The sequence below is a fragment of the Blennius ocellaris genome, assembly GCF_963422515.1.
Source record: "Blennius ocellaris genome assembly, chromosome: 14".
Classification (NCBI taxonomy): domain Eukaryota; kingdom Metazoa; phylum Chordata; class Actinopteri; order Blenniiformes; family Blenniidae; genus Blennius; species Blennius ocellaris.
In genome coordinates, this window is record NC_137663.1 from 5,760,321 (window position 1) to 5,782,618 (window position 22,298).

Consider the following 22,298-nt stretch of genomic DNA (forward strand, 5'->3'; position numbering starts at 1 on the left):
GTTGAATGTTTCTTCTTCTTCTTCGGGTTGATCGACAGAGAAATGTTCTTCGTTCTTCACCTCAACTCGGTTTCCTGTATTTATTCAGGGGTTGCTGCTCGCTGATTGGCTGTATTGACCGTGAGTGCGATCGTCCAATCAGAGCTCGTCTCACTCTCCCGCTGACTTGAAGCGGAACTTAAACTTCAGTCTCATGAAACACGGAAGGTGAAGTGTTTTCATTTCAACCTGCAACATCACACTGACTATAACTATTTATAAATATTCAGACATTTAATCAGTATCAACAGAAAGTGTACATTTTGTGGGAACCAGCGGTTTGTAAATAATTTTCTTTGTTTTTGTGATACCGAATCAGAAACAGATTTAATACCAGTAATCGTTTTTCACAATATGAGGAATTTGTTGTCGTGTGATTGGTGTTAAACAGTGCAAACATAAAAGAAAAACACAGTAGCAAGAAAAAATACATCACAGAATTTATTATTCTTATTATTAATGATGATGATGATGATAATAATAAGAATTATTATTACTAAGATTAATACATTATATTTATCTGTACTTTTCTGGACACAAAAAGCAGTAATAACATTGAAAGCCCTGATTTGCTGCAGGTTGACATTGTGTAAAATAAATGTATTTGTTTAGAGAGCACATTTTACAAAACATAAAACATTTTTTAAGATGAGATGAAAAAGAGTCCAGGGATTGGATGTTGTGGGATGGAGTTCTTGTTTATCAACCTGTAGAACACAAATCTGATAACAACAACAAAAAAATCATACTGAGGCCGGAAATGAAATGAACCCCCCTTTTTTTTGCATTTATTATTTAAACACACTGTTTGCTTTTAATAATATGAATGTCATCACAATTCAGCATTTTTTTTAAAATGTCTAATATATTTAAGTTATTCAGGAGCCATTGAAATGAAACCGGAGGAAATAACTTGTTATTGAGGTACTGTAATCCTTTTCTTTATGTGTTTATTCTTATCACCCACATTTTTTGGGCTTTGGGTTCAGGTTGTGTCTCGTCTGCGGCTGCAGCGCTCTGGTTATTGAACAAGCTCATGCAGATATCCCTGCGCTGTTGCTCTTCCCTGATTGGCTGCTTTATCAAATCAACGGCTGTCAACTGGAGCGGTTTACGTTTGTTTGAATTTTCACACGGAAGCGATATTAAATGTTGATTTGTCCGGAATTCAGAGAAACTTTTCAGGCTTTTCACGTCACGAAACATCAAAACACACACAAAAAAAAACGGCCGACACGGTTTTTATCTCGACGCATAGCGGAAGGTAACTTTAGTTAAAACGGCTTAAAAGTGAAACTTGGCGACGTGGAATGGCGCCACAATGTCGACACGGTTTTTATCTGGATGCATAATTAACGTAACTAACGTAGTTTTATTTACTTTTGGGTTTATCTGTCCCCCCCCTTCCCTTACCGGAGCAGCAGATTGAGCAGCGTCTCTGGATGTAGAACTGTGACGACAGAGCAGCATCATACCCACTGGAATAATATTAACCCTCCTTTCGTGTTCCAGTCGAATCTGACCGATTTAAACTTAAAACACTCATAAGTATTGTGTTTTACATCTGATTGCCTCAAGGCCTTATGATATCCTCCACACGATGCACTTGAACACATAAAAGTGGTGATCACCTCTTTCAGTGAATTTTAAGTGTTTTAATCAACCTTGTTCCACCTGTAGTGTCCCGGTCAAAAGTGACCACCATAGGAAATGAATGGCAGCCCTACTATCTTCATCCATAGTCATCCTCCCTCATGATTCCTGGTGAGACAATGGATCACATCAGGCCCGCCCCTCCCTACACGCAGAACACGCGCTGTGCGTAGGGCCCCGCGATCCATGGGGGGCCCCATTTTGCGCAAGTGAATTGAATTTCCCTCAGGATCAATAAAGTGTCATTACAGCAGCATTACTATTGCAACAACACATCATCAGTAGGGTAAAACTAACCTGTCTCACGACGGTCTCTGCAAATGCGCAAAGGATGCGCGTGCATTTTGCCGAGAGGCGCGTAGAGCACCGCCACCAAGTCAGGAGAGGCGAGAGAGAGAGAGAGAGAGAGAGAGAGAGAGAGAGAGAGAGAGAGAGAGAGAGAGAGAGAGAGAGAGAGAGAGAGAGAGAGAGAGAGAGAGAGAGAGAGAGAGAGAGAGAGAGAGAGAGAGAGAGAGAGAGAGAGAGAGAGAGAGAGAGAGAGAGAGAGAGAGAGAGAGAGAGAGAGAGCTTCCAAACGTCAATACGATTCAGGAGCTAGCAAAAGAAAGAAAAAGTCCAAACAGTCAGAGGCTCGTGCTTCACTTGAAGGTGGGATGTTGTTGAAATAAAAAAGAAAAAACTTTGTGGCATAAACTGTTTATGCCACAAAGTTTTTTCAGACGTGTGCATCTGTAAAGTTCTTGTTCGACTGTTGATAGAGGCTGTTCATTTGATTCGTTAGTAATTGTAGTTTATTATTATTATTATTATTATTATTATTATTATTATTATTATTATTATCATGTTTTTGGAAGGAGGGCCCCAAAATAAAATCCTGCTTAGGGCCCCCACTTGGCCAGGGGCGGCCCTGGATCACATCTTCACACAGACTAGAAGAGTGAGAGTCTGTTATGTCAGTGTTTTTCAACCTTTTTGAGCCAAGGCACACTTTTTTCTTTGGAAAAATCTGGAGGCACACCACCACCACCACCCGGAAATGTTAAAATGTGAACCTCTGTAGCCTCTATTAACAATATAAAGTCATTCTCATCAATGCTTTATCAACAGGAATCAAATAAATACAGAAAAAAGTATTTCCCAATTTCTTTATTTTATTTTGACTCCCTCAGTGTGAAACCTGGACCTGATGGATGAACACAGAGCTGATATCCTGGTTCACATTCTTCCTTTTCAAAAACTTCTCCATCACTGTCACTGACACAGTACTTTGATACAAGATGGTAGCAGGAGGTGGAGATTAACCACACTGACTCTGTTAACTTTCATTTCACCAGCAACGTTCTGTGCTGCCATCTAGTGGTGAAGAGTATTGTAGCATCACGGAGTTGGTCGCTGCAGGGCATGATGGGAGTTCAGGTTATGTGTTGCCGGAGGTTATTGAGGGTTATTGTTGGGGTTGTTGTGTGTGTTGGTTTGTGCTTGTGTTGTGTTTTTGTTCCTCGGTTCAGATAGTTAATTATTTCGTCTAGTTTGGTTTGGTTTGTTGGATGTTGGTGTGCAACCATGAGTGAGAAATGTGTTGTGTGGAGTCTGATGCTGTTATGAAGTTCTGGTTGTGTATGTTCATGTCTAAAATATAAGCATCTGGTGAGCAGCTGGTAGAAAAGAATCTTGACCCAGAACAATTCTTCAGTAGTGCTTGTCAGTTACAGATGAAAAAACCCAACTTCTTTAACAGAGTCAAAGGTCTTGGAGTCATTCATCCAAGCAAGTCGGTTGTCTGAGTCATTTGATTCAGTTGCGCATGCGAACTATAACCACCCGCTCCTGGACCTGGAGGCTCAACTGAACTGCGACATGAACCAGGGGGAGAATCATGTATTCATGGTAAAATGCTGAAACACTTGTGAGGAAAATAAACAATAAATACACATTAGTTTTCAGTGATCCTGGTCTCCTTATTCTAGATTATGTGTGTTGTTTCTGAGGTTTAGTTGAATCAGAAAATAAATTAGATAAATGATTAAACTGAATAAATACCTGGCATCCAGAACGGCAGATATACAATATATATTAATATATACATATGATTTTATAGGTTTTTTTCCTTCCAATGTTTTGATTTTCTTTTTTTAAAAGTATCAATAAATAATGTGACGTTCATAGGGCAGAACTAATTATAGGGGGCAATATTAAATGTAACACAATACACGCTACAGTGGTATTTTAACATTGTTTATTGTGCATTTATCCATGTATTATTCATGTATTTATCTCTACAAGCTTTGTGAAACAAACAATGTGTGTTTTTTTTTTCTCTGCTGTCTCTCAGAAACTTTCTGAGCGGAGCGCCGCTGCAGATTTTCAGGTGAGGGAGGGGCGGAGCCTCACCACTCACCAGGTGAACGACACAGCAGAAGTGCTACTGACCGATTCAGTGAACGACTCTTTCGAGTTTCGAGCTGACTCGGGCATGTGAGCTGAACCACGGAAACGAGGTGAGTCTGTCATCCGTGCTGAACTTCACCTACAAGCTGACTCAAGCTGCTGAAAGCCTCATGTGAATGTAAGGAGCCGGAAGCTGCTGTGCTTAGCAGCTAGCGTTAGCGGCTCGGCTACAAGCTGCTTTTAGCAGCTCTTTTAGCACTACAGCTGCTTTTAGCAGCTCTTTTAGCATTACAGCTCTTTTAGCAGCTCTTTTAGCATTACAGCTCTTTTAGCAGCTCTTTTAGCAGCTCTTTTAGCATTACAGCTCTTTTAGCAGCTCTTTCAGCAGCTCTTTTAGCAGCTCTTTTAGCAGCTCTTTTAGCATTACAGCTCTTTTAGCAGCTCTTTTAGCATTACAGCTCTTTTAGCAGCTCTTTTAGCAGCTCTTTTAGCAGCTCTTTTAGCAGCTCTTTCAGCAGCTCTTTTAGCAGCTCTTTTAGCAGCTCTTTTAGCATTACAGCTCTTTTAGCAGCTCCTTTAGCAGCTCTTTTAGCATTACAGCTGCTTTTCTCACAGGGCGACTAAAGTGAGTAATGGAGGTAGACGAGATGCAGAACAGTGACGTTTATATTTTCCTCTCTACGGCTGGCGGCTGTAGCAAAAATGACTCAGTGAACGAGTTAACAAACATGAAAACTCGTGAGTCACCGTTCAGTAAAGTGACTCTCGGGTTTTGAACGATTCGTTCAAATTTGATCATCACTAGTCACAGTATTTATTAGGGATGTCCGATAATGTCGGAGGGCCGATATTATCGGCCGATATTGACTTAAAAATGTGATATTTGGAAATATCGGTATCGGATTTTTACAACCGATCTTGGAATTTCCGAGTCTGCATGAACGCAGCATGGGACGTTTATGGGCGCGCGCTTGATGACGTTTAACAACAACAAGTACAACACGCTGGACTCGTGGCTAAGAAGGAGAAGCCCGGTGAATGAAATGTCCGTGGAGGACTGGAGGCTCAACCAGGCCCTCTTCCCTGCTGGTACCAGTACCTGACTGCACCCTGCACCAGTGTTGACAGTGAACCAGTGTTCAGCACTGGTACCAGTACCTGACTGCACCCTGCACCAGTGTTGACAGTGAACCAGTGTTCAGCACTGGTACCAGTACCTGACTGCACCCTGCACCAGTGTTGACAGTGAACCAGTGTTCAGCACCAGTACCTGACTGCCCCCTGCACCAGTGTTGACAGTGAACCAGTGTTCAGCACTGGTACCAGTACCTGACTGCACCCTGCATCAGTGTTGACAGTGAACCAGTGTTCAGCACCAGTACCTGACTGCCCCCTGCACCAGTGTTGACGGTGAACCAGTGTTCAGCACTGGTACCAGTACCTGACTGCACCCTGCACCAGTGTTGACGGTGAACCAGTGTTCAGCACTGGTACCAGTACCTGACTGCACCCTGCACCAGTGTTGACGGTGAACCAGTGTTCAGCACTGTTGCCCACATCATTGATGAGAAGAGAAATCTCATACATTGCTGAGATGCTGAGATTCTTGTGTTCATACAGAACAATCTCCCTCTTACACATGAGGACATGGGAAAAGAAATAGACCAGTTATATGGACGAGTCAACTTCAGTCTTTGTTTTTGTTGCACTTTAAAGGAGGGCTGTTTTAATTTTGTGAGCATTTCTGTGCCTTTCTTGTTTATATTTACACTATTTTGTTACTCTTAAAAGAGACTGAGCCCAGTTTGAGTCTATTATTTGACAAGTTATGTCCAGTTATTCATTCATTGACTGTTTACAACTAATGGCCTGAAGATATGCCTCTTCCTTTTTTTTATATTGTCTGTGGTGTTGTTGAGTTTGTTGTTGAGGTTTCTCTCTAACACTAAATAAATATGGCCCTTTTTTCCATAATTTAAGTTGTTGTTCTCTTATTTTTCTCAGTGTGTACATTTGGAAAGCCATGTTTGATTCACATATGCATCCAGTGGGGCATCACAATAAAATGAGGCATAATGTGTTAATTCCACAGTAGGAGATATTTTATGTTGTTGTTACCGAACAGTTTTGATGTAAAAAGCCAGCATATATCGGTATCGGTGATATCGGAATCGGAAATTAGGAGTTGGACAATATCGGAATATCGGATCTCGGTAGAAAAGCCAATATCGAGCATCCCTAGTATTTATACATGATTATTTTGCACACTGCTCTCACAACTGACACCGGCTGTGAGAGTAAATGTTTTAAATGTGAAATTGCATAATTTTCCATGGCACACCTTACTATTCACCTTATACCGGAAGATTTGCGATACCAGTCTGTTTAATTGTTTCCAATTTAAAGCTAATTGAATGCTATCAGAGATGGCCGGCACGTGGTCGTCATAATAGCTGGAGAAAAAGGAACCTAACTCTGTCGCAGCATTGTTTTGAACATCAATAGAAGAGGTCTGAGTGTTGTGGTCCTTTGTTTATCTTTTGCATTTCTGTTCCTGCAGCAGCTAAATATTTCCCGACATGGACATGTTGCATATCTTTACAAAGCATGTTTTGGGTAGTTTTTAGTCGCTGGGTTTGTTTAACAGATGCCTTTAGTTCCTAAGCAAGATGCAGCTTAAGAATCGCTAGACCGACTGGAAGCTATCTAGTTAGCAACATTAGCCTGTCGTCTTGTAAACACTGCCAACTCCGCGCTGCGCCGCGTCACAGTATATATACACGATTATTCTACGCACTGCTCTGACAGCGACTGTGAGAGAAGATATTCTTTTAGAAAAAATGTGAAATTGGATAATTTCCCACGACACACCTGACTATCTCGCGGAACACCAGTGTGCCGCGGCACAGTGGTTGAAAAACACTGCACTTGAGTGTGTCAAGGTCGTACCATGAACACACACACACACACACACACACACACACAGAGCAGGAGAAAGAAGGGATGCAAATACACACAGTGGTGAGAACAGTCCAGTAGGAACACATAAACATGAGTTTAAACTGGAGAGTTTGAGGATCAAATTAGAATTCGATGTGTGCAATGAAATTTATGACCTTTTGCAGATGTCCAGAAAATAAGTGGTTTATAAAATCAACAATAGATAAGTGACTTCTAAACTAACGTGGTGACTAAACTAAACTAAACTAAACTAAGCTAGACCAAACCAAACCAAACTAAACTAAACATTTAGATGAAGCTTGGAAACAGCCAGCTTACAAAAAACAAAACCTCGAATAAGAAACTAACAAGATGATTCTCAATATTTTTTTAGATAATAGATTGTTCCCTTTGCTGACAAAGAAAAAAGATTATCAGACATAATCTATATAGAACGTCAATGAAAAAACACACTTTAACTTAGAGCTACTTTATGATATGCTGCTATAAGGAGCCATGGAGGATCTCATGTCTCAACAGGAGGGAAGGTAAACATCATAAATGGATTTCTAATCACTCTAAAACATTTACTCAAACAGTGGACTGCAAAAATGGTTTCGTGACCTCAGTGCTGACTCAAAAACATGGAGATATGGAACGGCCTGTAGCGTTCTACTCAACTAAACTTGATAGTGTATTACATGCGCTGCCTGTGTGTACAAGTGGTGGGAGCAGCCTCGTGGTACTGCAGACTTCACTGGTGCTGTTTCACCCACTAGCATTGAAAGTACTGCACGCAGTGTCTGTCATATTACTTCAAAGTTACTTCTTATCTATCACCTGCGAGACATGACAGTTCTACTGTCTACTCAAAAAGTGCCGCCTTGACCGCCTTGACCAGAGCCTCTGACAAAATCCGATTTAACAGTGTTTGTAGATCATGTAAAAAGAACACAGATGGTTCAAACTCAACAGGCTATGCTGTGATGACCTCAAACAAAATCCTTACAGCGAACTCTCTACCTAAACATCTATCAGCACAAGCAGCTCAACTAGTAGCATTAACAGAAGCATGCAAAACAGGGAAAGGAAAATCAATTGCTGTGTTCACTGACAGCCAGTATGCATTTGCAATGGTAAATGTTTTTGCACAACAATGGAAAAATAGAGGTATGATAACTTCTACAGGGAAAGACATCAACCACAATGACCTAATCTTACAGTTACTAGATGCAAAACAACTTCCAAGGCAACTCGCTCTCTGGAAACGTGCAGCTCATACAAACGAAAGTGACCTCATCTCAAAAGGAAATGCTTTTGCCAATTGGACTGCAGAGAAGGCTGCCCAACAACTATTTAAAGTTCTAACGAGTCTCGAAAAACCAGCAGAATTAGACACGCAAATCCTAAAAGACATGCAACAAGTGTCACCACAACAAGAAAGGGATGGTTGTATTAGTAATGGAGCAATATTAAAAGATGACCTGTACTACTGACCAGAAGGAAAACCAACCTTACCAAAATAAACCTGTATAGATATGAATCTGTCATGAGCCACGGGCCTTGCCGTGTCTCAACAGGAGGGATGGTATCAATAATCAATAAAGTATTCATAACATATGGATTCTCAAATTATTCTACAAAATGTTGTTCACAATGACCTATAGAGTTTGTGCTAAACATAACTCGCAGGGTGCCATTAGACAAAAAGAGGTATATTTCCAGAACCACAATATTCATTTCAACATGTATGCGTGGACTATATTGAACTATTCAAATGTGAAGGTAAAAAATACTGTTAAGTGACAATAGACTCTCTCTAAATGGGCTGAAGTGTTTCCATCAAGCACACGAGATGCATTAACAGTGGCTAAAGCCTTGGCGAAAGAAATAATACCCCGATTTGGCATACCAGAAAAACGTTCGCGATAAAGGTACTCATTTTGTGAACGAAGTAATAAAACAAACAGGAAAACATTTTGACATGCAGTTAAAAAGCCATTGTGCTTACCATCTACAATCAGCATGGTTAGTGGAAAGACACAATGAGATTGTTAAAAATAAACTTAAGAAAACAATGGAAGAAACAAAAATGAACTGGGTATAATGTTGCACATGAGAATCACACCCGCAGGGGAAGGTTTACCTCCATCTGAATTACTATGTGGATGGCCATATATTCTTCCACAACTTGGACATTTTCCTAAACCTGATGAAGAAATTGACCAGACCTTGGCTGAGTACATGGCACAAATGTTAGCAAAACATGAGATATCATTTACAGAATCTGCTCCAGGTGAACCTGTTGTGAGCCAAGACTCACCTGTGAAACCAGGAGATTGGATGCTAATGAAAGTCATTAAAAGAAAAGCGTGGTCAAGCCCGAGGTGGGAAGGCCCATACCAGGTACTACTGACCACACCAACAGCTGTAAAAACTCCAGAGAAACAGTCTTGGATTCATCTTTCCCAGGGTAAAATATTTCAATCACTACAACAGGCCGACATCCTCTAGGAAGGGAAAGGCAGTTAAGGTAGTTAAGCTCCTGGCCGACTTCCTTATAGTGGCCGGGTCATCTCAACCCTGGTGAGGGTCAGAGGAGACACTAGGGGACTAAATAGGAGGACAGGGGTGGAGATATGGTGGCCTTGAGTCAGCTGGGGCTCAACACCTCCCTGTGTAACTGTAAGTTTGCGGACGACACAACTGTGGTGGGTCTCATCAACAACGATGAGGAGACCGCCTACAGGGACGAGGTGAGCCACCTGGCCATGTGGTGCAAGGACAACAATCTCCGCCTGAACGTGGAGAAGACGAAGGAGATTGTTGTGGACTTCAGGCGATGACACTCCCAGCATGCTCCACTGACCATCGACGGTGCTGCAGTGGAGCAGGTAAGCAGCACCAAGTTCCTGGGAGTGCACATCTCTGAAGACCTGTCCTGGAGCAACAACACAGCATCACTGGCCAAGAAAGCCCCCCAGCGCCTGGACTTCCTCCGCAAGCTAAGGAGAGCAAGAGCCCCTCCCCCATCATGCACACCTTCTACAGAGGCACCATGGAGAGCAAGAGCCCCTCCCCCATCATGCACACCTTCTACAGAGGCACCATGGAGAGCATCCTCTCCAGCTGCATCACCGTGTGGTACGGCGCCTGCACCGTATCCTGCCGCAAGACTCTGCAGCGCATCGTGAGGGCAGCCGAGAGGATCATTGGTGTCTCCCCCCCCCCCTGCAGGACATATACAACACCCGCCTCACCCGCAGAGCCATCAGGATCGCAGGTGACCCCCCCCACCCCTCCCACAGCCTCTTCAGCCTGCTGCCGTCGGGGAGGAGACTTCAGAGTCTCCGAGCCAAAACCAGCAGCTCAAAGACAGTTTCTGCCACCAGGCAGTCAGGAGACTCAACTCCCTCCCTGCTCTGCCCCCCCTCCCCCCTCTGCCTCTGCCCCCTGCCACAGCCACCCTTACACCCCCCCTCCCCTCCGGCACCTGACATTATGCCCCTCCCCCCCCCCCACTGAATGAACATTCTACCTCAAAAGAGACATTGTACATGCCACTTTACTGTTTATACGTTTATAAGGTGTATAGATTTTAGATGTATAAATTTTTAAGTCTTCATATTGTTCTCTTAATATATTATTAAGCTTTGCACTGTGGGTCTGAGAGGACCGGAATTTCATCTGGGCTGTATGTCATGCATATCAGCACATTTGACAAATAAAGCTGACTTTGACTTTACTTTACTTTTACCTTAGAGATAGAAGAAGGTGAAAGACAAAGACCCCGGAACCCCTTTAGGATAACTGGATGTGGACTCAGGCAACAACAGACATTTGAGCAGATTGACACAAGCAGCACACAAGACAGGAATACCAACACTCACTTGTACACTAGGAGAGGACTGTGTGGTGCAGTTTGACATGTGTTCCATGATCCCCTGTGAGAAGTACTCAAGAACAGCTTTAGCGACTGCTCAGACGTATTTGTGCATACAAGACCCGACAGACCCGAGAGAACAGAATTGTGACTCCTGGCGGTGAGTGTGGACTAATCCAGGACCGTCTGACTGGAGGAACAGACCTGAAAGAGCATTTCAATACAGGCTAAAATAACGGTGGACATTGTTCAAACCCCAGCCTCCAGCTCAATGCTCAGGTCAAACAGACTGCCACCCATTACTCTAAAATAGTGTTATTCACTGATGTAGATTAGATCTAACAAGTGAAACAAATGAAAGAAATATGGTTAATACAAATTAATTAAATTTAATTAAATCACTTCCAACCAGCAGGTTTAGTTAAACAAACTAACAGAACAGGTTTTAGTTAATACTTAGTAAATAGGAGTAAAAGTTTCAGAAAGAGATCATGTGGGTCTCATAACAATTAATAGCAAAGACCTGAACCAAAAGTCCAATAATAAACCATCAGATGCAATTTAAACAGACCACCACCAGGGCAATACTTTCAAACTCCAAATTTAGTGATTTACCTGAACTTTCTACAGGGACAAAGTGACAAACAAAAGGCAAAACAACATTTTCTCAATTTCATTTTCTCATTTTCTAAGGCCCTGTTTACACAATAACATTTCACGTGACAACACCTAATCCATTAAAAAAAAAAGGGAGTGTGTTCACACTGCAGCATCAGGGACAACAATGTAGTTAGTATGTCTGGCCACAGGAGGGTGCTGTTGCTTGATTTTGTAATAAAACCACACAGACATGTGTGCAGAGAAGAAAACGCTTTAAACATGAAGAAAATGGAGAGAACCTGACACGAGTCGAACCACCGCAGGTCGCCATGTTTGTTTACAAGGGATGGAAGGGGGAGGGAGGGGGAGAGCTGTGCACTGCACTAACAGTGTCTGCAGGAGGGATGAGCAGCCGTGAAAGAAACTTTCCACTCTGGGAGCCGGTGCCGTGGAAACGAACCTCCCAACACTGAAGAAAGTTTTGCAGATAGATCGTAATCGTTGTCGTGGAAACAGGGCCGAGTGTCTGTTGACAACGGTGCAGGATCTCCTTTGATCCTCTACCGTCTCCTCCATGAGGTGCCTCTCACATATCAATGCACAAAATAATGATAAAACAAAGGAATGCATGATGTATATTAGATGTATAGATGTGTGATTAGATGTTGAAGTGTAAGGTTCAACACTAAGTTTAATCAGAAGCACTATTCTATTGCGCTTGTCAGTATTCTTGCATTTTGTCCTATTTTATAGTATTTCTACTGCCTTTGAAAGTCACAGATATAAAAATCTCCAGGGATTATCCAGCACAGGGTTAATGGACGGTGTGCAGGCAGACACACGGCCCTCACTTGTTTATGTGTTGAAAATCAACTATGCAGCAAAGAGATGAGCTCCTGATCGAGTCCAAGGGTACATCCAAGATGTCCCTCCTAACTCCTTATCTATGGACCCGATGAACCCCTGGATGATGTGACGGGGCTAAGGAAAGGTGTTAGGAGGCTTCCTAAAGGAGTTAAGGAAAGGTGTTAGGAGGCTTCCTAAAAGAGTTAAGGAAAGGTGTTAGGAGGCTTCCTAAAGGAGTTAAGGAAAGGTGTTAGGAGGCTTCCTAAAAGAGTTAAGGAAAGGTGTTAGGAGGCTTCCTAAAGGAGTTAAGGAAAGGTGTTAGGAGGCTTCCTAAAAGAGTTAAGGAAAGGTGTTAGGAGGCTTCCTAAAGGAGTTAAGGAAAGGTGTTAGGAGGCTTCCTAAAAGAGTTAAGGAAAGGTGTTAGGAGGCTTCCTAAAGGAGTTAAGGAAAGGTGTTAGGAGGCTTCCTAAAGGAGTTAAGGAAAGGTGTTAGGAGGCTTCCTAAAGGAGTTAAGGAAAGGTGTTAGGAGGCTTCCTAAAGGAGTTAAGGAAAGGTGTCAGGACTAGGGATGTCCGATAATATCGGCCCGCCGATATTATCGGCCGATATTGACTTAAAAATTTAATATTTGGAAATATCGGTATCGGATTTTTACAACCGATATTGGAATTTCCGAGTCTGCATGAACGCAGCATGGGATGTTTACGGGTGCGCGCTTGATGACGTTTAACAACAACAAATACAACACGCTGGACTCGTGGCAAAGAAGGAGAAGCCCGGTGAATGAAATGTCCGTGGAGGACTGAAGGCTCAACCAGGCCCTCTTCCCTGCTGGACCAGTACCTGACTGCACCCTGCACCAGTGTTGACGGTGAACCAGTGTTCAGCACTGGTACCAGTACCTGACTGCACCCTGCACCAGTGTTGACGGTGAACCAGTGTTCAGCACTGGTACCAGTACCTGACTGCACCCTGCACCAGTGTTGACAGTGAACCAGTGTTCAGCACTGGTACCAGTACCTGACTGCACCCTGCACCAGTGTTGACAGTGAACCAGTGTTCAGCACTGGTACCAGTACCTGACTGCACCCTGCACCAGTGTTGACGGTGAACCAGTGTTCAGCACTGGTACCGGTACCTGACTGCACCCTGCACCAGTGTTGACGGTGAACCAGTGTTCAGCACTGGTACCGGTACCTGACTGCACCCTGCACCAGTGTTGACAGTGAACCAGTGTTCAGCACTGGTACCAGTACCTGACTGCACCCTGCACCAGTGTTGACGGTGAACCAGTGTTCAGCACTGGTGTCAGTACCTGACTGCACCCTGCACCAGTGTTGACGGTGAACCAGTGTTCAGCACTGGTACCAGTACCTGACTGCACCCTGCACCAGTGTTGACAGTGAACCAGTGTTCAGCACTGGTACCGGTACCTGACTGCACCCTGCACCAGTGTTGACAGTGAACCAGTGTTCAGCACTGGTACCGGTACCTGATTGCACCCTGCACCAGTGTTGACAGTGAACCAGTGTTCAGCACTGGTACCGGTACCTGACTGCACCCTGCACCAGTGTTGACGGTGAACCAGTGTTCAGCACTGGTACCGGTACCTGACTGCACCCTGCACCAGTGTTGACGGTGAACCAGTGTTCAGCACTGGTACCGGTACCTGACCGCACCCTGCACCAGTGTTGACGGTGAACCAGTGTTCAGCACTGGTACCGGTACCTGACTGAACCCTGCACCAGTGTTGACGGTGAACCAGTGTTCAGCACTGGTACCGGTACCTGACTGCACCCTGCACCAGTGTTGACGGTGAACCAGTGTTCAGCACTGGTACCGGTACCTGACTGCACCCTGCACCAGTGTTGACGGTGAACCAGTGTTCAGCACTGGCACCAGTACCTGACTGCACCCTGCACCAGTGTTGACAGTGAACCAGTGTTCAGCACTGGCGCCAGTACCTGACTGCACCCTGCACCAGTGTTGACAGTGAACCAGTGTTCAGCACTGGCACCAGTACCTGACTGCACCCTGCACCAGTGTTGACGGTGAACCACTGTTCAGCACTGGTACCAGTACCTGACTGCACCCTGCACCAGTGTTGACAGTGAACCAGTGTTCAGCACTGGTACCAGTACCTGACTGCACCCTGCACCAGTGTTGACAGTGAACCAGTGTTCAGCACTGGTACCAGTACCTGACTGCACCCTGTACCAGTGTTGACGGTGAACCAGTGTTCAGCACTGGGGCCAGTACCTGACTGCACCCTGCACCAGTGTTGACGGTGAACCAGTGTTCAGCACTGGCACCAGTACCTGACTGCACCCTGCACCAGTGTTGACAGTGAACCAGTGTTCAGCACTGGTACCAGTACCTGACTGCACCCTGCACCAGTGTTGACAGTGAACCAGTGTTCAGCACTGGTACCAGTATCTGACTGCACCCTGCACCAGTGTTGACAGTGAACCAGTGTTCAGCACTGGTGCCAGTACCTGACTGCACCCTGCACCAGTGTTGACAGTGAACCAGTGTTCAGCACTGGTACAAGTATCTGACTGCACCCTGCACCAGTGTTGACAGTGAACCAGTGTTCAGCACTGGTACCAGTACCTGACTGCACCCTGCACCAGTGTTGACAGTGAACCAGTGTTCAGCACTGGTACCAGGACCTGACTGCACCCTGCACCAGTGTTGACGGTGAACAAGTGTTCAGCACTGGTACCAGTACCTGACTGCACCCTGCACCAGTGTTGACGGTGAACCAGTGTTCAGCACTGGTACCAGTACCTGACTGCACCCTGCACCAGTGTTGACGGTGAACCAGTGTTCAGCACTGGTACCAGTATCTGACTGCACCCTGCACCAGTGTTGACGGTGAACCAGTGTTCAGCACTGGTACCAGTATCTGACTGCACCCTGCACCAGTGTTGACAGTGAACCAGTGTTCAGCACTGGTACCAGTACCTGACTGCACCCTGCACCAGTGTTGACGGTGAACCAGTGTTCAGCACTGGTACAAGTATCTGACTGCACCCTGCACCAGTGTTGACGGTGAACCAGTGTTCAGCACTGGTACCAGTACCTGACTGCACCCTGCACCAGTGTTGACGGTGAACCAGTGTTCAGCACTGGTACCAGTACCTGACTGCACCCTGCACCAGTGTTGACGGTGAACCAGTGTTCAGCACTGGTACCAGTACCTGACTGCACCCTGCACCAGTGTTGACGGTGAACCAGTGTTCAGCACTGGTACCAGTACCTGACTGCACCCTGCACCAGTGTTGACGGTGAACCAGTGTTCAGCACTGGTGCCAGTACCTGACTGCACCCTGCACCACCCTGCACCAGTGTTGACAGTGAACCAGTGTTCAGCACTGGTACCAGTACCTGACTGCACCCTGCACCAGTGTTGATGGTGAACCAGTGTTCAGCACTGGTACCAGTACCTGACTGCACCCTGCACCAGTGTTGACAGTGAACCAGTGTTCAGCACTGGTACCGGTACCTGACTGCACCCTGCACCAGTGTTGACGGTGAACCAGTGTTCAGCACTGGTACCAGTACCTGACTGCACCCTGCACCAGTGTTGACAGTGAACCAGTGTTCAGCACTGGTACCAGTACCTGACTGCACCCTGCACCAGTGTTGACAGTGAACCAGTGTATTCATACAGAACAATCTCCCTCTTACACATGAGGACATGGGAAAGAAATAGACCAGTTATATGGACGAGTCAACTTCAGTCTTTGTTTTTGTTGCACTTTAAAGGAGGGCTGTTTTAATTTTGTGAGCATTTCTGTGCCTTTCTTGTTTATATTTACACTATTTTGTTATTCTTAAAAGAGATTGAGCCCAGTTTGAGTCTATTATTTGACAAGTTATGTCCAGTTATTCATTCATTGACTGTTTACAACTAATGGACTGAAGATATGCCTCTTCCTTTTTTTTATATTGTCTGTGGTGTTGTTGAGTTTGTTGTTGAGGTTTCTCTCTAACACTAAATAAATATGGCACTTTTTTCCATAATTTAGGTTGTTGTTCTCTTATTTTTCTCAGTGTGTACATTTGGAAAGCCATGTTTGATTCACATATGCATCCAGTGGGGCATCACAATAAAATTAGGCATAATGTGTTAATTCCACAGTAGGAGATATTTTATGTTGTTGTTACCGAACAGTTTTGATGTAAAAAGCCAGCATATATCGGTATCGGTGATATCGGTATCGGTGATATCGGTATCGGAAATTAAGGGTTGGACAATATCGGAATATCGGATATCGGTAGAAAAGCCAATATCGAGCATCCCTAGTTAGGAGGCTTCCTAAAGGAGTTAAGGAAAGGTGTTAGGAGGCTTCCTAAAGGAGTTAGTGAAAGGTGTTAGGTGGCTTCCTAAAAGAGTTAAGGAAAGGTGTTAGGAGGCTTCCTAAAGGAGTTAAGGAAAGGTGATCATGTTAGTGTGGCAGTCGGACACTTTCACTTAGTGACATCATAATAGTGCGACGGCGGTACAAGTTAGTAACGTCTGCTGTGGCGGGGAAAGAAATACAAGTTTCTAAAAATGGACTTTTAAAAACACATTTGGGTTTTAGATGATTTAAAGTTGTTAAATGCAGATTTTTACTTTGGTAACTTACATGATCTGCTCCTTTTTCTGACATCCTGACTTTCCCTGAACACTCTGATGAGCCGGCCCTTTAAATGTTGTCACCGCAAGGAATTGTGGGGCAGCATGAGCTGATCTCCTTTGATAAAGGAAGCATCAGTGTTTCCTAGGCTAAAGGAGGCTCCAAAGGAAGCATCAGTGTTTCCTAGGCTAAAGGAGGCTCTAAAGGAAGCATCAGTGTTTCCTAGGTTAAAGGAGGTTCTAAAGGAAGCATCAGTGTTTCCTAGGCTAAAGGAGGTTCTAAAGGAAGCATCAGTGTTTCCTAGGCTAAAGGAGGCTCTAAAGGAAGCATCAGTGTTTCCTAGGCTAAAGGAGGCTCTAAAGGAAGCATCAGTGTTTCCTAGGCTAAAGGAGGTTCTAAAGGAAGCATCAGTGTTTCCTAGGCTAAAGGAAGCATCAGTGTTTCCTAGGCTAAAGGAGGCTCTAAAGGAAGCATCAGTGTTTCCTAGGCTAAAGGAGGCTCTAAAGGAAGCATCAGTGTTTCCTAGGCTAAAGGAGGCTCTAAAGGAAGCATCAGTGTTTCCTAGGCTAAAGGAGGCTCTAAAGGAAGCATCAGTGTTTCCTAGGCTAAAGGAGGTTCTAAAGGAAGCATCAGTGTTTCCTAGGCTAAAGGAAGCATCAGTGTTTCCTAGGCTAAAGGAGGCACTAAAGGAAGCATCAGTGTTTCCTAGGCTAAAGGAGGCTCTATAGGAAGCATCAGTGTTTCCTAGGCTAAAGGAGGCTCTATAGGAAGCATCAGTGTTTCCTAGGCTAAAGGAGGCTCTAAAGGAAGCATCAGTGTTTCCTAGGCTAAAGGAGGCTCTATAGGAAGCATCAGTGTTTCCTAGGCTAAAGGAGGCTCTAAAGGAAGCATCAGTGTTTCCTAGGCTAAAGGAGGCTCTAAAGAAAGCATCAGTGTTTCCTAGGCTAAAGGAGGCTCTAAAGGAAGCATCAGTGTTTCCTAGGCTAAAGGAGGCTCTAAAGGAAGCATCAGTGTTTCCTAGGCTAAAGGAAGCATCAGTGTTTCCTAGGCTAAAGGAGGCTCTAAAGGAAGCATCAGTGTTTCCTAGGCTAAAGGAAGCATCAGTGTTTCCTAGGCTAAAGGAGGCTCTAAAGGAAGCATCAGTGTTTCCTAGGCTAAAGGAAGCATCAGTGTTTCCTAGGCTAAAGGAGGCTCTAAAGGAAGCATCAGTGTTTCCTAGGCTAAAGGAGGCTCTAAAGGAAGCATCAGTGTTTCCTAGGCTAAAGGAGGCTCTAAAGGAAGCATCAGTGTTTCCTAGGCTAAATGAGGCTCTAAAGGAAGCATCAGTGTTTCCTAGGCTAAAGGAAGCATCAGTGTTTCCTAGGCTAAAGGAGGCTCTAAAGGAAGCATCAGTGTTTCCTAGGCTAAAGGAGGCTCTATAGGAAGCATCAGTGTTTCCTAGGCTAAAGGAGGCTCTAAAGGAAGCATCAGTGTTTGTTGTGAGGTTGAAGGAGAAGTTGATAGATGAGGAGACAGGAGGGACTTTTTGGTTGTACCCAAAGAGTGGGAGGAGGAAGAGGAGGAGGAGGACTTGGAGTTGTTTGTTTACAAACTGGTCACTAAATGTTTGATTAAACCCAGAGTCACTCAGGATCAGGTGAACTTTATTTCTTGAGCACTTTAAAAACAACCACAGCTGAAACTAAGTGCAGGATATAAATAGACAAACATTTTAAAACAGAAGTGTGAACAGTAAAACACGAGTATTGGTTAAAAGCCAAGAAATGCAAATGTTTTTTTAAGATTAGTTTTAAAATGAACAGTAAAGTACAGATGACCTCTGACCTCTGTGACATGTTTGATTTTGAAAGCCTGCGTTTCATTTAAAAACTCTAGTCTATCTAAAAATCTATTAATTACATCAGTATCTGAAAGTTCATTTATGATTACACTCACACTTAAAGCACAAGTGTGTTGAGCTATTTTATCACTCTGAGTTCATTCACACGTAGAAAACAGGAGATTTTTTTCATTTGACAGTCATAAAACAGTAACTTGCTTAAAGATATAATTACTGTTTCTCCATGTATTGGCAATAAAATAGAAGCTAGATCAACACATTCAATTAGTAAAGCATGGAGCAGACAGCAAAGCTTTGGTCTTTCAAGCATAAATATCTTATATGATCACTGTCTTTTACTCTGAAATTCTATTGAAAGCATGTTGATGCAGGTAAGTCACAACCACTCTGTGCTTTTCCTCCTTCAAACAACCTCCCACAGTCCTGAAGCTGATAAAGAAGACCAGTCTATGAAAAACCCCTAAACATATTACCATCTCAGACATTCTACCTTACAGTGACTTTAAATCAAGTTTGGAGATCTCCTTCATAATTCTTGGCTTTTTCAGAGTAATAAATGAAAAATTGGGACATGAGACCAGTTTTAAGAGGATATTAACTGGACCAAGAGCATTTTTATCAGTAATGACCGACTGTACCACATATTTTGCGATCACTGATATAAAGAGAGAGGCGGTGCTTTATGGACATACCCTTGGGCTTCAAGCCCCGCAAGGCATGTTCTGAATGAATGGAGCCACATCCTGAGCATGCGCACTTACACTTGACTGCATGCAATACACACTGCATGGTGAGAGAGGGGCGAGCCCCACTAATGCACCACTGGTGTGGATCTGGAGGAAACAGCCTGAAACAGCAAGAGACCAATAATCAGGGAGTACTGTCCTCACGCAGTAATTATGGGCAATTGAAGAGGAAGTTCTATTCACAGAGAGGAAAATATTGTGGATAATCTTAAATCACTAATAGCAGACTTTGCATACAGTCCTTTCTGATGATACCAGGTGAGGCTCAGCCCCACCTGCCTCTAATGACCAGTCCCTGCTTGTTACTACTACAATGTCAGAATATTTTATTCTGTTAAAGAAGGAAGATTAATGTGAAGTGGCAAGTTAATCGCCATCTTCCGTGTTTCATGTGACTGAAGTTTAAGTTCCGCTTGAAGTCAGTGGTAGAGTGAGACGAGCTCTGATTGGACGATCACACTCACGGTCAATACAGCCAATCAGCGAGTAGAAACCCCTGAATAAATACAGGAAACCGAGTTGAGGTGAAGAACGAAGAACATTTCTCTGTCGATCAACCCGAAGAAGAAGAAGAAACATTCAACATGTCTGGACGCGGAAAAGGAGGCGGAAAAAGCCGAGCCAAGGCGAAGAGCCGCTCCTCCCGGGCCGGGCTGCAGTTCCCGGTGGGTCGTGTCCACCGGCTGCTGAGGAAGGGCCACTACGCCCAGAGGGTGGGCGCCGGGGCTCCGGTGTACCTGGCGGCGGTGCTGGAGTATCTGACCGCGGAGATCCTGGAGCTGGCCGGTAACGCCGCCCGCGACAACAAGAAGACCCGCATCATCCCGCGTCACCTGCAGCTGGCGGTGCGCAACGACGAGGAGCTCAACAAGCTGCTGGGCCGAGTCACCATCGCTCAGGGCGGCGTGCTGCCCAACATCCAGGCGGTGCTGCTGCCCAAGAAGGCCGAGAAGAAGTGAAGGCTGCCGGGGAAGCCTCCGCGAACACAACGGCTCTTTTCAGAGCCACAAACTCCGATCTGGAGGGCGAACAGCCGCCTTGACGTCACAACCTGCTTCCAGCACGAGGCTCACACTGACACTTCACGTTCCACTGCAGCCTGCAGCTAAAACGTTACATTACATGTATCTAAAGTAACAATGTCTCTTTCCTTGAAGCGACATTATACAACTTACTGATATCAGGAAGGAATTCATCATGATTTACTTCTACCTGAGTACTTCAGTGTAATGGTCACCATGATTTCTGCATTAAGACTTTAAAATTCACATTTGTAAAAACGTTTGCTATTTTTGTCCACTGTGTTCTGAAATCTTGATGAGAAACAAATTGAATGCCAAAATAGATAACCCCTTTTTTTTTTTCAAACTCTTCTGTCGTCTCAACATCTAAAAAAACAGTTAAATTTCCATGTCAGATCTATCCAAAGATATATATTTCTTACCACTTTTTACATTTATGTTTCTATCCGTTGAATAATTGACTGTACAGGTAAGTTGGGTCTTTGTGCGGCTCTAATTTGACGCACCTACAGATGAACTTTATTCACTTTAAATGTCTTAAGACAAAACATCTCAATATTCATGTTGACTGTATATTATTGTGCTCTCTTTATGTGCTCCCACTGAACAGTTTGAATGAAGTCATGAACACCAACATTTAATACGACTTCTTACCACATTCTTATTTTAGTCTTCCTGCTTTGTTTTTTACACTTCGTGTTTTCTATTGTGGCGCCATTCCACGTCGCCAAGTTTCACTTTTGAGCTGTTTTAACTAAAGTTACCTTCAGCTATGCGTCGAGATAGAAACCGTGTTGGCCGTTTTTTTTGTGTGTTTTGATGTTTCGTGACGTGAAAAGCCTGAAACGTTTCTCTGAATTCCGGACAAATCAACATTTCATATCGCTTCCGTGTGAAAATTCAAACAAGTGTAAACCGCTCCAGTTGACAGCCGTTGAGTTGATAAAGCAGCCAATCAGGGAAGAGCAACAGCGCAGGGATATCTGCATGAGCTTGTTCAATAAACAGAGCGCTGCAGCCGCAGACGAGACACAACCTGAACCCAAAACAACCGACATGCCGGCGGAACAAGCTAAAGCGGGTAAGAAGGGCTCCAAGAAGTCCGCCCCGAAGCCCAGGACCGGGAAGCGCAGGCGCCGCAGCAGGAGGGAGTCGTACGGCCTGTACGTGTACAAGGTGCTGAAGCAGGTGCACCCGGACACCGGCATCTCGTCCAAGGCCATGAGCGTCATGAACTCGTTCGTCAACGACCTGTTCGAGCGGATCGCCTCCGAGGCGTCCCGCCTGGCTCACTACAACAAGCGCTCCACCATCTCCTCCAGGGAGATCCAGACCGCCGTGCGCCTGCTGCTGCCCGGGGAGCTGGCCAAGCACGCCGTGTCCGAGGGCACCAAGGCCGTCACCAAGTACACCAGCTCCAAGTGAGGAGCCCCCAACCCCACCCAAAGGCCCTTTTCAGGGCCACACCCCCCGCTGAGGGCCACGCTCCTGCTTCCACTGCACCAACACTGGATTCATGTCTGATATTCACTCTGCAGCCTGGATCTCCATTCCTCACCAGCTCAATCACTCACCGTTTATTAACCTTTAACTAGTCTCACCTTTTCACAAACAATCAAATTATATCCATGACGGCTTTCAGTCTCTTGCTGGATCATCTTTACTTCAGCTCTTTCTTTTTTATTTGATATTTACTTTGTGCTTCTACACTTT

At 44.6% G+C, this 22,298-nt stretch overlaps 2 protein-coding genes across 2 annotated transcripts; both read left to right on the forward strand.

The window, feature by feature from the left end:
* Window positions 1-20,147: 20,147 nt before the first annotated feature.
* Window positions 20,148-20,522, forward strand: LOC308138979 (histone H2A type 1-C; the record flags this gene model as incomplete). Its single annotated transcript, XM_080508274.1, has 1 exon — window positions 20,148-20,522. One exon carries the CDS (start codon window positions 20,148-20,150, stop codon window positions 20,520-20,522), a length of 375 nt encoding a protein of 124 aa, XP_080364400.1.
* Window positions 20,523-21,641: 1,119 nt separating this feature from the next.
* Window positions 21,642-22,010, forward strand: LOC308139219 (late histone H2B.L3-like; the record flags this gene model as incomplete). Its single annotated transcript, XM_080508569.1, has 1 exon — window positions 21,642-22,010. One exon carries the CDS (start codon window positions 21,642-21,644, stop codon window positions 22,008-22,010), a length of 369 nt encoding a protein of 122 aa, XP_080364695.1.
* Window positions 22,011-22,298: the final 288 nt, after the last annotated feature.